This window comes from Typopeltis vanoorti, chromosome 13 (genome assembly GCF_054136105.1).
Source record: "Typopeltis vanoorti isolate ZY-2024b chromosome 13, IOZ_Tvanoo_1.0, whole genome shotgun sequence".
Lineage (NCBI taxonomy): Eukaryota > Metazoa > Arthropoda > Arachnida > Uropygi > Thelyphonidae > Typopeltis > Typopeltis vanoorti.
The window spans coordinates 20,997,183-21,014,387 of NC_143561.1; the positions used below are offsets into that span (position 1 = coordinate 20,997,183).

At 35.3% G+C, this 17,205-nt stretch overlaps 1 protein-coding gene across 1 annotated transcript in view; it reads right to left on the reverse strand.

Moving 5' to 3' along the window:
• The window catches only part of O-fut2 (O-fucosyltransferase 2), a 159,791-nt gene that overhangs the window by 57,361 nt on the left and 85,225 nt on the right, over positions 1–17,205 (reverse strand). The window contains exon 4 of the mRNA XM_090403186.1: positions 2,518–2,584. Coding sequence (XP_090259312.1) covers positions 2,518–2,584 — 67 coding nt within the window. The remainder of the gene's footprint in view (positions 1–2,517; positions 2,585–17,205) is intronic.

The window sequence follows — 17,205 nt, forward strand, 5'->3', positions numbered from 1 at the left end:
AAACTGAATGTGAGAATTACAGAGGTATTTCCCTACTGAGTGTTCCTGGCAAGATCTATGCAAGTATACTTGAGAAACGGTTGAGAAGAATTGTGGAAGAAAAGCTTGGTGAAGAACAAGCTGGATTCAGGCCAAATAGAGGCTGTCAGGATCAGATCTTCACTTTACGACAAATAGTCAAGAAAGCATGGGAATATAACAAAGATCTGTATTTAAGTTTTGTCGATTTGGAAAAGGCATATGACAAGGTGCCAAGAGAGAAGCTATTCAATACGCTGCAGTTATATGGTGTCAATGGGGCATTATATCAAGCGATACTTAGTCTTTATTTGAGTTGTAAGTGAGCAGTTAGAATTGAAGGAAGTACAGGAAGATGGTTTAATGTTAAATCTGGTGTGAGACAAGGATGTACATTATCCCCTCTGTTATTCATTATCTATACGGATCACATTATGAAGGAAAGTGTTATTAAACCTGATATCAAAATTGGAAATGTTAATGTCAGCTCTTTGCTTTATGCAGATGATGTTATACTTCTAAATAAATCCACTACAAGTCTGCAAGATTCTCTGACTAAATTGAGAAGATGTTGTAATAGATATGGTATGAAGGTCAGCAATAAAAAGACAAAGACAATGAAAATAGGCAGAATCATTGAAAATGTCAACTGTGTTGTGAATGGAGAACCTGTGGAACAAGTAAAACATTTCAGCTACTTAGGCACGATTTTTACTGAAGATGGTAAATTAAATATAGAAATAGACAACAGAATCAGCAAAGCTGGTATGGTGGGAAGTTAATTGAATAAATTCATATGGAATAAGAGAGAAATTAGTCGGAACACTAAATTAGCTGTATACAAGACAGTGTTCAAAGCAGTTTTAACTTATGGATCTGAGAGCTGGGTCAGAAGTAAAACACTTGACCAAAGACTAGAGACCACAGATATGAGAGTCCTGAGAAAGATTAGTGGCATGAACAGATGGCATCAATGGCAATATCATATTAAAAATGAGGATATTAGGAAAGAACTTGACATTGTCAGCATCCAGGAATGCGTTAGCAGAGCTAATCTCAGGTGGAATGGTCACTTAAATAGAATGGGAGAGGAAAGATTAGCAAAACAAGTGTTCTCTGTCAAGTTGGCAGGAAAACGACCCAGAGGGAGACCAAGATATAGGTGGATTGATACGGTACAAAGTGCTTTAGACGATAGAAATATAAGATCTGATAATGTTGGAGTCTGGACAAGTAACAGACTGATTTGGAGGAAAATTGTAGATAGGAAGTTAGTAATGATGTAATTTTTTCATGTAGTACTGTCATATCCTGTACACCCCTTGAATGTGCATGGCAGGAATTTGATGATGATGATGATAAATTTGGTATGGAAATCAGCAATAAAATGACAAAGATGATGAAAATAGACAGAAACAGTGAAAATCAACTGTATCCTGAATGGTGAACCTATAGAACAAGTAAAACATTTCAGCTATTTAGACACAATATTTAGTGAAGATGGTAAGGTAAACAGAGAAATAGACAACAGCATTAGTATGGTAGGAAGTCAGCTAAATAAATTTATATGGAAAAAGAAAGAAGTTAGTCAAAACACTAAATTAGCTGCATACAAGACAGCATTCAAAGCAATTTTAAATTATGCATCTGATAGCTTGATTAGAAATAAACCACTTGATCAAAGACTGAAGACCTTTGATATGTTGACTGCACTATCTGTCTGAGAAAGATTAGTGCAGTTAACAGATGGGATCAATAGCAGTATCATATTAAAAATGAGGATATTAGGAAAGGAACTGCCATTGTTAGCATTCAGGAATGTATTATTAGAGCTAATCTCAAGGTAGTATATTATTCATTTAAGCAGAATAGGAGAGGAAAGATTAGCAAAACAAGTGTTCCTTGCCAAGTTGGCATGGAAAAGACCTAGAGGAAGACAAAGATGTGGATGGATCGATACAGTAAAAAGTGTCTTAAAAGACAGAAATATAAGATCTGATGACATTGGAGTCTTGACAGATAACAGATTCATTTGGAGGAAAATTGTTGGAAGTTAGTAATGGTGTAACTTTTTCAATAGTACTATCCTCTATACCCCCCACCCCCTGCAAGGATACATATTAATCTTATAACTTCATCAAACTGATGAAGTTATAAGATTTTTTTTTTAATGTGAGAGAGAGTGTGTGTGTTGTGCGGGTACATCACAGACTTGATGAATGCTTGGGAAAAATTGGTGTTTGAATTTAAAATGTTTAGCATTCTTTTAAACATTCTTAACATTTTCTTAAATACATACAAGAATGAATACACAAATACACAATAAAAATTTAAGATAAAATTATTAAGAAATTACCAAAACACAACTTTTTTTTTTTTAACAATTGTGATAAAAACACTGGTATGATATTTGTTTGTGCATAAACAATATGGAATATCAGCCTATGTGCAAAGATTTTGGTTATAAATGTGATTAATGAATTGCGGATTTTTACTTACCCTCCAATAGTCTGATCCACCAAACATATCATGAAGAATTACTTCAGCTCTGTCTATTAAGAAAGACCTAGCCAGAAAATTCTTATAAACTGAATATGTCAAGTACTTATTTTTAAAGCCACTACTTTAAAATAAAGTTTTATTGAAACATACAAGAAATTAATACAAAATAGCTAAATTAGATCACATTTATAGATACTAAAAATTCTGAATGCTAAAACAGAATTAAATAAGCAGACTAATTCATAAAATCTTTTTTAAAATAGTTATAACATTTTACTTCACATCCACATTTATAAAAATTTACATTTTAAAAGTGAAACAAAAATTTTAATAAACAAAACCTTAATATTTCTTAAAACGTCCATCCTTTTATATGCAAAGAAAAGTATACAGCTTTAAAAAGAGCTGTATACTTTCTCATGTCTATTTAAAGAGAAATACAAGGACAGACTGCAATAAAAAAAAATGAGAATAACTTCCAATATGTATATTTTTATATCAATGATATAAAATATACATTTTATATCAAACTACATAAAGATAACCCCTGTATAGCACAGCATTCCTATAACACAGTTCGAGAATTGGAGAAAATCCCAGTATAACACAGCATTCCTACAACACGTTCTCGCCCTAACATGGTTCGAGAATTGGGGAAATCCCCATACAACATGGGATGTAATGAGAGCTTTTAAGAGCAAGCACCATCTCATTCGATATTTTTCATTCGAGCGAGTAGTATGTCGTGTCAGATTTCCGTACAGAATTTATTAGAATTTTAAATTCATTTTGTTTGTGGAGTATTAAACATATTTTAAGACTTTCACTGTTTTCTTCTTTGTATTATTCTTTGTATGTATTATTGAACCTTTTTTTAAGGAAGTGTTAAATATTTCTTTTTTGTGAATTAATTTGTAGTCCTGAACAACATCTGCTGGACATAAAAAGTATCTCTTAAAAGACATTTCATCTCACCAGAATTAAAAATACAGATTTTGGATTATCTTAAAAAGGGGGAAAAAGTATCATATGTTGCAAAAACCTTGGATTTAAATGAAGCAACAATCAGGACCATACAGAAAAATTAACAGAAAATCAGAGCTTCCTTTGCTGCAGGTTTTTCTATCTCTGCAAATATGACAGCTCGTCCCAGAGCACCAATACTTGAAAAAATGGAAAAAGCTCTTAGTATTTGGATTGACGACTGCTGAAAAAAATGGATCCCACTGGACACCAATGTTATTAAACATAAAGCTTTAAAAATTTATAACTGCTTAAAAGAAAATGGAGAATCTGCTAATAACCCCAACTTTGTTGCTAGCAAAAACATAAAATACAAAGGGAAAGCACATCTGCTGATAATGAAGCTGCCAAAATTTATCCAAAGGAATTGCAAAAAATTATTGAACAGGGTGGATATACAACACATCAGGTTTTTAATGCCGACAAGATGAGCCATTGGTGGAAAAAAATGCCCAAGAGAACATTTATTTCAAAATATGAAAAAGTTGTGCCGGGTTTTAAAGCATCAAAAGGCCATGTAAAATTACTTATGCGAAGTAATGCTTCAGGGGATCACATGGTAAAACCCATGCTAGTTTATAAATCCCTCAATCCTCGTGCAATGAAAAACCTAAATAAGAGTGCTTTACCGGTATATTGGACAATAAATAAGAAAGCTTGGATAACTACTGATTTATTTAAAAAATGGTTTCTAAACTGTTTTATGTTATACGCCGTTACCTGTATTTTGCTATTATTAACAATGCTTATTACTGTTATTATTCTAAGATCCCATGGAGTTTTGAATTTTTTGAATGTGTTTCCTAATCTAAGAAACATTCAAATTCCCTGCATACCACACTCTCAGGCAAGGCATTCCAGTCATTCACAACTCTCCATGCAGAAAACCTGTATCTCACTCCCTTGTTCACACCCTCCTTATACAGCTTCCAGAGATGAATTCTTGTTCTCACCCAATCTCCCACCATTTTATGAAAAACCTCTTCAATACTGATCCAACCCCTTACCAATCACTCCTCTTCTTCCTATCTACTAGTATTGCTTCAAGAAATTAAAAACTAGAAAAATATCATCATCACAGTTTATTCACAATATGATACAATGTGAAAAGGGAAAAGAGATTTATATTAAAAATTAAATATCGCAAATTATGGTCTTCCAAGTCTCTCTATCTTGAGTTAACTGGTAGATGTCAGATGGAGTTTTACAGCCTACTGATGGTTTCACATATGTATTGCCAAAATTGTTTGCAATGGTCTTCCTCTACTGCGATTGCTATCTTCTGGTTTGTACAGGATGAGGGGTTCCAAAAAGGGCGAGACTTCAGGATGTTTGAGTTGATGTCCAAGTCATCTGGAGTTGTAGTTTTTTGACTATATTGACAAGCGGTTCTTGCTTAGCCAGATTTAGCACAGCAGCAGGGCCGCATTTACCATAAGGCACAAGCTGGGGCCTCAATCTCTCTATATGGGGGCCACATTTTAAAACCTTACTCCTCACAAACAACTATATAAAAAACAGCCTACTTATAGTTGCAAAATGAAATACTTATTTTTAAATATTGAATTCATAATATAAAAACTAGAGACTGCTGAAAAATTTGTGAGGCCTCCCATTGCCATTTGAAATAAATTGTCTTTTCCTCAGAATATAAAACTAACAGGAACTGCTGTATTGCATAAAATTCATGTATGTGAGTGTACTATTTCTTTGCTGGATGTATATAAACGTCCAGCAAAAGCTGGATAAGATTCTGTCCACCTGTTGAAAGAACATGCATAAGAAGTGTAATTTGACCATCATGTCCATTAGAAGGAGCGATAATCCTTCATGCTGAAAAGAACACTTAACTAGACTACCTGGCGAAAGTAGCTACGTTCATTGACTATAACAGCATTATAGTCAAATCCTGAAATTTTTACGGAACACCTTGGTTATTTTGTAATGTATTAATTAATAATTAATTGTTAATTTAGCTGATTTTATTATTAATTAATAATTGATCATTAATTATTAACATTAATTAAACAAATTTTCATTGACATATCCCATTCTGATCACCAAAAATTTATATTATTATAAGTACTTACGAGTGAATGCAGACAACAGATTGCTTCAAATGAACAGCCGCCCTCCCACCTGTCTCCTATTCTTTCTGGCTGCAATTTGTCTGCTATCAGCAGTATTTCTCCCCCATCCTATCTTCTATATCTTCCCTGAAAATACTAAACCCTTCACATTCAATCCCTGTAACTACATCATCTGCTGTTAGCCAAGTCTCACTAATGACTATAACGTTTGGCAAGGTTGCACTAACCAGTGCCAAAAACTATTCCCTCTTGTTTCTGATACTTCTGGCATTAGTATATAGAAACTGTAGGGTCCCTTTAGTCTCCCACCCACCTTTACTTTCTGAATTGACTACCCTATTCAATATTTTTGTTTGAGAGACTAGATTCCTCACTTGGTCATTCTTACACTCACTCGCTTCATGGGAGTCTTCACACAAACTCATTTGCTTCCACCCTAATTGCTTAAGTTTTCCTCAATTTGCACTTCAGCATGCTCGGTGAACAAAGCTCTCTCAGATACCTAACACCAAAACCATTTAGATGCAGTCCATCAGCATTGTATAAATTCTTCTTTCCATCAAACAGAGACCACAGATCCCCAAATTCTACATAATTCCTTTTGCACAATCTATATATAGATTTACTGGCTATCAATGCCCTCCTCCTCAGTTGGCCTCTATCATAGTGTGGTAAGAGACTTACAATCTTCAACTTCTCGCTCTTCAGTTTTGTCTCTTCTAACAGCTCCTTTACATCCTCCCTCATAGAATACTCCCCGCCTCTCAAATCATTTGTACCAACCAAGACAATCATTTCCTTTGACTTACCTTTCATACATCCAGATGGCATGGTTGATATTGTGAATTTTTGCACCCAGGAAACACAATTTTGTCACACTTTCGTTAAGTTCTCCCCTGATCATAGAGTTCTATGCATAATTTTCTCCTTTACTTGTTTTTTTTTGTTTGTTCAGTCAGTCTTTATTATTCCTTTGGATCACTTGCTTCTTTCTTTTTTCAGCTCTGCTTAACTCTTGTCACTTCTGCAATTTCTTATGAAAAATGTGTTTTGTCCAATGTATTTCAGGGAGACAGAACATCAATCATGAAAGACACCATAAAAATAAAAAAAAATACAGCCACTGCAGATAAGAAAATATCCACCAAAAAAAAGACAATAGTAAACAAATCATAAAATACACCAAAAATATGACCATAAAATGGTAATAAACATTGCCAAAAATACAACAAAAAAAATAAAAATAATAACAAAATTCGATATTCATTGCCTTATACAACCATAAATGACATGCAAACATTTATGAGCATTTGAACCTTATTTAACACAACTGTCCACCTCTGTGAACAAACTACACTCCATGATTTCTTCCATTAAAGATGGTATTACACATGTGCATATGTCAAATCTGATATTTCGAGTCAGAATGCCAACTTAGCGTCCTCTTTATGATCTTCTCTTGCAAAAATTTTCTTGTTAAACTATGTTACATTCATCTGCTGTTTTTCTCACCCTCCAAATTCTGATACCCATTCTGACTTCTCTGATGATTTATCTCTGATAGTTTTCTGAAGTTGAAAGATCCAAACAATGAATATCTCTTCCTTGGGACGTAAAACTTTATAATTCAAATTGCTTTCCTTCTCTACTTCCAATAATCAACATTAAGAGATGAAGTATTTGCTGTTATGAGTAATACTCCAACACAAAATGCTATAACAAAATAACATAATTCTCACTATCCTTTCAAATATAATGCCAGCAGTCCATTTGGTAACTCATCCCAGAACTCTACATGTTTCTTTTCCTAAAGAATGATCTTGGAGTCATTGAAATCAGGTCTTGCATACGTTGATTATATTATAATTTTTGCTGGAATGAATATCTCCAAACAAAATTCTCAAAACCATTATCCAATCTTGGTTGTCTATGTATGCCAAAGCAATAATAATTAAAAAAATTCTGCATATCTCATGGTCAACAAGAAGTTTCAGAACCTATAGCAAAGTGTTGTTTATGTATGGATTAAGAAAGAAGAAATCTTTAAATAGTTGGAGGTTATCATCCTTAGGGGATATTCATGGAGAAGGCTGTTCCAGAGAACAGAAATGGAATGGAGGAAGGGAAAGCAGATTAGGTTAGCATATGAACTGTAGAAGACTGCTGCTGCTGCTGTTGTAAGCTTAACAAGCATGACAGGGAAAAGATGGTGAGTGATAGTTCTGTAGAATAGTACAGTAGTACCTGCAAAGGTACATCCTATTGGGTAAATGTTCTATCTTTTCATGGTTCTACCTCTGTCACATCCAGAAAGTGCTATTATAAAATCATCCAAAGATAAGGCTAACCTATTATCAAACTCTTGTGTAGATGAGCTAGATAAATAATCTCCTACTACACCAAGAAAATAAAAAGTTCACTACATATTCCAATATGTCATCTCTTGGTTCACATATAAGCCCCCTGCCATTGTATGTAATCAAAATTTTCACTTCAAAAATATGTAGCACTATCCTATCCATACACTATAAATGTCACAGAATGAGACTATTACAAGTTTATGCACTAACCTCAGATTACACAGAGGAAGAAATAGATATATTTTATGAAACACCAGCCCAACAACTGAATAGCAATGATACAATCTTAATTTTTATGGGAGATAAATACTAAAGCAAGTGCAAGTGATTCATATCTAGCAGTAACTGGAAAATACACACTTAGTCAGAAGGGTGAAAATGGAGAAAGAGTGAATGAATCTGCTGAGAGCAGTGGACTCCATATAATGAATAATCTTCAAAAAAAAAAAAAAAAAAATGTTGAACTGGGAATGACATGGAGAAGTGTTTAACAAAATGGACTATATTTTAATACCTTTAAAAAAATGGTTAATCACATGTAAGTGAAGTAGTTCATCATCATCATCAAATTCCTGCCATGTACCCTCAAGGGGTGTACAGGATATGATAGTAATACATGAAAAAAATTACATCATCACAAACTTCCTATCTACAATTTTCCTCCAAATCAGTCTGTTACTTGTCAAGACTCCAACATTATCAGATCTTATATTTCTATCGTCTAAGGCACTTTGTACCGTATCAATCCACCTATATCTTGGTCTTCCTCTGGGTCGTTTTGCTGCCAACCTGGCAGAGAACACTTGTTTTGCTAATCTTTCCTCGCCCATTCTGTTTAAGTGACCATACCACCTGAGATTAGCTCTGCTAACGCATTCCTGGATGCTGACAATGTCAAGTTCTTTCCTAATATCCTCGTTTTTAATATGATATTGTCATTGATGCCATCTGTTCACGCCTATAATCTTTCTCAGGACTCTCATGTCTGTGCTCTCTAGTCTTTGGTCAAGTGTTTTACTTCTGACCCAGCTCTCAGATCCATAAGTTAAAACTGCTTTGAACACTGTCTTGTATACAGCTAATTTAGTGTTCCGACTAATTTCTCTCTTATTCCATATGAATTTATTCAATTGACTTCCTACCATACCAGCTTTGCTGATTCTGTTGTTTATTTCTATATTTAATTTACCATCTTCAGTAAAAATCGTGCCTAAGTAGCTGAAATGTTTTACTTGTTCCACAGGTTCTCCATTCACAACACAGTTGACATTTTTAATGATTCTGTCTATTTTCATTGTCTTTGTCTTTTTATTGCTGACCTTCATACCATATCTATTACAACAGCTATTCAATTTAGTCAGAGAATCTTGCAGACTTGTAGCGGATTTATTTAGAAGTATAACATCATCCACATAAAGCAAAGAGCTGACATTAACATCTCCAATTTCGATATCATTTTTAATACCACTTTCCTTCATAATGTGAACCATATAGATAATGAATAACAGAGGGGATAATGTACATCCTTGTCTCACACCAGATTTAACATTAAACCATCTTCCTGTACTTCCTTCAATTCTAACTGCTGACTTACAACTCAAATAAAGACTAAGTATTGCTTGATATAATGTCCCACAGATACCATATAACTGCAGCGTATTGAATAGCTTCTCTCTTGGTACCTTGTCATATGTCTTCTCCAAATCGACAAAACTTAAATACAGATCTTTGTTATATTCCCATGCTTTCTTGACTATTTGTTGTAAAGTGAAGATCTGATCCTGACAGCCTCTATTTGGCCTGAATCCAGCTTGTTCTTCACCAAGCTTTTCTTCCACAATTCCTCTGAATCGTTTCACAAGTATACTTGCATAGATCTTGCCAGGAACACTCAGTAGGGAAATACCTCTATAATTCTCACATTTAGTTTTATTTCCCTTTTTAAATATGGTACTATTAGAGCTCTACTCCAATCATCAGGAATCATCCCTCTGTCCAGGCTTTCTGAACTATGCAGTGCAGCCACTGTAAGACTCTTATACCACTATACTTCAGCATTTCTAGTCGAATATCATCTACTCCTGCTGCCTTTCCACATTTCAAGCCTTTGATGGCTTTTTCTACTTCAAGTATGGATATGTATTCCTGACTGCATGCCTGGTCAGTGTTTTTTATCACTATGTTGTCATCACTGCTTGTTTCATTTAGCAGTTTTTCAAAGTAATTACTCCATACTTCAAGGATATCTTTTTCTCCTGTTTTCATGTCACCTTTATCATCTCTAACTCCTTTTACAGCACTCTTTCCTCCATTCCTAAGCTTCTTTAACAACCTCCAGAATATTTTGCCACCTTCTTGATATTTATTTTCTATATTCTTGCCAAAGTCCTCCCATGACTTTTGTTTAGCTAGTTTTACACAGTGTTTAGCATTCTTGCATTTGTCTCTATATTCTCTAAGAGCACAAGCTGACTTATTTGACAGGAACTTTTGATATCCTTTCTTCTTTTCCTTAACTGCCTCTTTAACTTCCTGTGTCCACCAGGGAGTTCTGATTTTTTTTATCCTTGCAGACAACCTCACCATATGCCCCTCTGGCAGAATCAATCAATGTTTTCTTCAGAGTTTGCCACTGAATCTCCAAGGTTTGATTCCTGTTCTCACACTCTTTCATTTTTTCTTCAATAATCTTTGTGTATTTTAGTCTACAGTTCACATCTGAGAGCTGCTCAACTTTTATTCGCTTTAAAACTTTCTTACATGTTATTCTTTTCAATATGAAATTCAATTTTATCCTGCTCAAGACTAAATAGTGATCACTTCCAATTTCAAATCCTCTGTACACTCTGGTGTCCTGCACCAGGGAGAAAACATCACTATCAACAATAACATAGTCAATGAGACTTTTCTTATTCCTAGCCTCTTCTCTCCATGTGAATTTGTGCACATTTTTATGTTGGAACATGGTGTTAGTAATAACCAGTCCATGACCTGAGCAGAAATCCAACAGATATTTGCCATTATTATTAGCTTTGCTCTTTTCTCCATATTTTCCCAAAATATTTTTGTATGTCTCACAATCATTTCCTACTCTGCTATTTAGATCCCCAACAAGGACCAACTTTTCCTTTTTCATTGTGTCAGTTGCTTTTTTCCAAAGCCTCAAAAAATTCCTCCACTTCTTCCTTATTAGAACCTTCTGTGGGACCACAAATAAGTCTCATCGTCCAGTTCCTCATTCTCAAGGGAAGTAGTTAGAATTTATTAAAAATACCTATATATTTTACCGACTGTAGCATGAGTATCATTCAGGGAGAGAGCAAAAGTATTGTGTTCATATTTTGAATTTTTTACATGATTCAAAATATGAACATCAGAATGTATCAAACATCATGAATATATTTTCACATCTCCTCACTACTGATTGAACAGTAGATACTTCAAATTACAATGGTGGTCTGAAAAGTTCTCGGCCACGACCATAGATGGCAACATTATCAGCAAGAGATTTTTTTTCCAAGTTGGTACATCTGTCATAAGCATCCATGTGAAATTGCAAGTCATTCTATCAAGTAGTATGTTTTATACAGCTCTCTGAAGCAAAAGTGTTATCTATATCCCTTGAAATGGATAAAATTGAGTATCGTGTGGTTATAAAATTCTTTGTAAAAGAAGGTTTAATGCCAAATGAAATTCATTCGAAGTTAATAAAAGTTTATAGGTACTCTTCTTCTCATTTTTGACAAGCGAGAAATGGGCTGCCGAGTTTAAACGTGGCTGTACCAGCCTTGAAGAAGATCCAAGTGAAGGATGTCCAAAAAGTGTAACACCACCATAATTCATTGATCAAGTGCACGATATGGTATTGAATGACCGGTGTGTCAAAGTGCATGAAATTGCTGAGACTATAGGCATTTCAAAAGAACGTGTAGGATATGTTTTGCATAAAGAATTTCATACCAAAAAGCTTTGCGCAATATGCATGCCACTCTTGCTCACAAGCAGATCAAAAACGCATTCCATGAAAATCTCTGAACCGTGCTTGGAGCATTTTAACAAGAATAAAACTGATTTTGTGTGTCGATTTATTACTATGGATGAGACTTGGATTCACCATTACACACCAGAATCCAAACAGCAGTCAAAACAGTGTTCAGCACCAAAGAAGACAAAGTCGATTCCATCAGCAGGAAAGGTCATGGCATCAGTGTTTTGGGATGCTGAAGGCATTTTGTTTATTAGTTATCTTGAAAAGTGTCAAACAATAACTGGGGAATATTATTCCGATCTTTTAACCAGACTAGACGAAAAAATTCGTAAGAAAAGACCAAGTTGGCAGAATAAAAAAATCATCTTTCATCAGGACAATGCACCTGCCCACAAAGGTGTTTTGGCAATGGGAAAATTAAGGGATCTGCAGTATGAATTGTTGGAACATCCACCCTATTCCCCAGATTTGGCTCCCCTCTGACTTCTATCTCTTCTCAAAACTAAAATTCTTCCTTGCTGGTCAGTGGTTTTCTTTGAATGAAGAGGTGATTGCAGCTGTAAGGGGTATTTTTCAGATCTTACTGACAACCACTACAGGGACAGGATAACAGTGCTGGAGCATTGCTGGAATAAATGTATTAGTCTTAAGGGAGATTATCTTGAAAAATTAAAATAATTTTGAAATTATAAATTCGTTTTTTCATTGTTAGGCTGAGAACTTTTCAGACCACCCTCGTATATCTGCATTACACAAATGTACCTGTTCTCTTGAGTGGGGTATAATTGTGTAATTCAGAGAGTTTTTCAAAGCATAATTCAGAGTTGTGAAGTTTATAATTTTTTAAAATTAATTTTAAAAAATTATGAACAATTTATGGCAATTACTTCCTAAAACTTGGAAACAGAATGCAATCTGTTTAAGATCAGCAAACAGAAGGTAGAGCCATGGGCAATCATATCTTTCCTGCTTTGGGTGATTACTTCACAGAGCATTTATTGTTTTAAGAGGGCGAACGGTTCAATCTCCTGCGATGTATGGTCTGTGAAAAAAAAAAAAGTTTCAATATTAATTGTTATCAATATATTATAACTTTAGTGTAATTTTTGTCTGGTTTGGTTGTGAGCGAGTGTGATATGTTTGTGTTTCGTAGTTAATCAATTTGAAGCGCTTTTCCAGAATAATGGATAACAGAGACAAAAACAGCAGTATGAACAATGTCATCCAGACATACAGCACAAAAATCAAGTGTGTTGAGTGGTGTGGATTTTAGCAAGATGGTTTGTTGCTAGGAATGTAATATGTATCTGTGGGCAAATGTGGCAGATGTGTTTGGTGAGAGATTAAAAAAGAGATGTGAGGATCTGTAGAAAGTGTGATATGTTAATGGACTGGTGATTTGAATGAAAGTCAGGAAATGGAAGTGAAGAATACCAGATGAAAGACAAAGATGTATGTAACATCAAGAACGGCAGCCAGAAGAGTGAGTGTGAAGAATGTAATTGTGGATACTGAAATTATGAAAAAAGGAAAACCAGGCGTAATTATGGAAGCAGAAGGTGTGCCTAACTGAGGAAACAAAAAAAAGTCTGACTGATGGAGCAATAGCAGGCAATTACTGGAATGCAAGAGCTGAAGAATGAAATGATTAAGATGAGAAATGAATTGAGGCATGCACAGAATGAAATCAAACGCATGGTGGATATGAATGGAAGAGTGCGAAAGATTAAAATGAAAGATGGTGGAGAGAAAGAAGTAGTGAATGACTCAAGAATAGCACTGTATGGAGATCATCATCATCAAATTCCTGCCATGTACCCTCAAGGGGTATACAGGATATGATAGTACTACATGAAAAATTTGCATCATTACTAACTTCCTCATAAAAGATGTGGTGGATGAAAAAAGGTATGTTTGGAAGGACAAATGGAACTATACAAGAGTGACAGACTGCATCTGAATAGTTTTGGAGTGATTCAATTGGGAAGGAAGTGTAATGAGTGATGCAGACAAGGTATCTGTGGAAGCCTAAAGATGATGTGAATGAACAAGAGAGTGAACTGGATGAGTCTGAGATGTTGTGAATAGAGAAGAGAATGTGAGAATGCAAGTTGGACAGGGAAACAGCATGAGCCAAGGAGACACAGTGTACAAAAGTGAATTCTGAAAGTGGTAATGAATGCACATATATAATGGAATGTATTCCTCACCATTACATATGGAATGTAATGGTGAGGAATACATAGGGAGTTGGGTCTGGGGAGATATGTGAGGCAGAGGATGAACAGGCAGGAGCAAGCGAGGAGAAGTCACAGCTGGGGGACAGTAAGAGTAGTGCTGGACTGGTTATAGACCAAGAAATTAATTGTTATGTTTATTTATGAATGCCAGAAGTATCAGAAAATAATGACATCTTGATGAGAATAGAAAGGAGGAATATGATATTTTTCATGAAGATAGGAAAGGCAAGAAGAGAGGAAGAATGCTACTGATGATAGCAGAGGAATTATGTCTGTGCAAGATTGATATACAAGGAGAAAAAAGAGGCAATGGTTTTGAAGCAATATGGTGTGAAGTGAAAGTTGATAGGAGATTTGATGAGTGTTGCTATAGGGAATGCAGAAGGTGGAGACAAAGAAAAGAATAGGCAACTTGGCTTAGTGAGCAAGCAAAGGGTGATCATTATGGGTGATTTCAACTAAGGCAATATTGATTGGAATGAAGAGATAGCATCAGTAAATAAGGAGAATCAATTTCTCAACTCTTTAAGGGACAACAATCTTAGGCAGTACATAGGAGAGGGTACATGAGGGTTAAGAGTCTTAGATCTGGTTATATCATCAGAGGATGTGATTGTGAATGGAGTGTCTACTCCTCCCCAGGTTGGAAAGAATGACTATGAAGTGATCACCTGGGTTGTAGCCAGTCACATGAAAATTTCTATAAAGAAGGGATCTATGTGGAACTAAGGCAATTGATTATGGAAAGCTTAGGAAACAACTGGAGCTATAGTGTGGAAAGAGTTGAGTGGGAAGGATACAGATGCTGTATGTGCATTGATTAAGATCTATTTAACAGCATCAATGTCTGTGTATATCCCAAATGTGAAAAAACTAAATAAGGCAAGAGTACAATTGATGAACTAAAAGATTAAGTGTAAAATGTTGATGCTAGTGGCAGATTGGCAAGCAATGCAAAGGATATAGTTGAATTATTCAATGATCAGTTTATTAGTGTATTTCATTCTCATGATGGCAACCTCAGGAGAAGGTGGAGTGTAGAGGGTATGATGGAGGAGAGATGGATGGTGAATCAGTCTCTCCTCGGTATATGAGGAAAAGATAATCAGTATATGAGGAATTAAGTAAACTTGATATTAATAAGGCAATAGGATTTGAAGGTATATTGCCATGTGTCTTGAGGGCTCTATGGAATTAGGACTCTACAGGACCTTTGCCACAACTATTTAACATGAGTCTTGCAACAGGGTGAGTCTCAAAGGAATAGAAAGTGGGAAAAATTGTTCCACTTCACAAAGGGGAAGACTAAGGCTACAAATTATAGTCCAATTTGATGAAAGTTTTTTACTCGGTTATACTATAAATTAAATATGCCTAGAAATTATATTTCTTGGTTTTATCTTTGATCCAAGTGTAAGTGTGTGAAGTTACTTCATGCACAAACTTTGTTTGCTTACACTTAGATAAAGGATGAAATCAAGAATATAATTTCTTGGCATCTGTAATTGATAGGCCAATCTGTGTGTCTGGGGTTGCTGTTAAGGTCAAAGAAGCTGGCGAGGACTAGGATTCAGAAGTGAGTTGAATCATAGTGTTCTTTATGATGATCAGCATGGGTTTGTTAGGGGAGGTCATGTTTCAGTAATCTCCTTATGCATTACAAGGTGATAAGTTCACTCAATAAAGGAAATGCATATTATTACTTGGATTTTTCAAAAGACTTTGATACACTGACACATGAATAGCTAGTAGTTGAACTAAAACAAATACAATTAGATAACAGGCTAGTGTGGTTGGCCAGCTGAGTGGCTGTTGGACAGGTATCAGCAGGTTGTATATGGAGGAGCGGTATCCAAAAGAGGAAGGTTGCTAATGGAGTGTCACAGAGATCTGTTTTGGGACCATTATTGTTTAACTTGTACATTAATAACATTGGGACAGCTTAATTGTAGACGTGCAGCTGTTTGTCAATGATGCAAAGTGGGGAAGGGCTATGAGAAATAGAGCAGACATTGTGAACCTTGCAGGAGGATCCAATAGACCATGTGAGTGGGCAATGAGTAAAGCTATCAATTTAACGTTACAAAGTGCAAGGTCTTGAAATTTGATAGGCAAGGTTTGGATGCAGAGGATACAATTAATGGAGAAATTTTGAAGGAGGAGGAAATAAAAGATCTAGGAGTGATGGTGGACATTCTTGAAGTTTAGGGGTCACATTGCTAAATTTGTATGAACATCCCAATGGATTATGGTGATAATAAGGAGGATATTGAGATGCAGAAGTGAAGAGGTTATGATTCCATTGTATAAGCATATCTTGTATTGGATTGGATTATCTCATCAGATGATGTATTATAAATGGGATGTCAAATCTTCCACCAGCTGATGAGAGTGACCACGGGGTGATCACTTGCAGGGTGACCAGTCATTTGAGGACAACTTCTGTCAGAAAGGGATATGTATGAAATTATAAGATTGTTAATTATGAAAAGCTCAGGAAACAGCTTGTGGCAAAAACTTGGAAAGAGGAACTGGGTGGAAAGGATATCAATGCTGCTTGGGCCCTACTCAAGAACTATTCAGCAGAGCCAATATAAAAATGTATTCCAAAGGTGAAGAGGGTAAAAAAGAGCAGGCATGAAATGAATGAATCAAGAGGTAAAGTATGCAATCTGGAAGAAGCACAAGTGAGTGGTTATAACAACTAGTTGCATGAGAAGTACAAAGAGCGAATGAGGAAGTGACTTGCTTGATAAGGGTAGCAATAGTGCAGTATGAATGCACTTAGCTAATGCGGCTAAAAAAAATCCTAGGGAATTTTTTCGATATGTGGTCAGTAGAAGAAAGAATGATTATAGAAGGATGGCATTGATTGATGAAAATGGAGAAACGATTACTGCTGTAGAGGATGTAGTTGAGGTATTTAATGAACAATTTATAAATGTATTTCATTCTTGTGTATGTGATGCCATGCAGAACTTGTG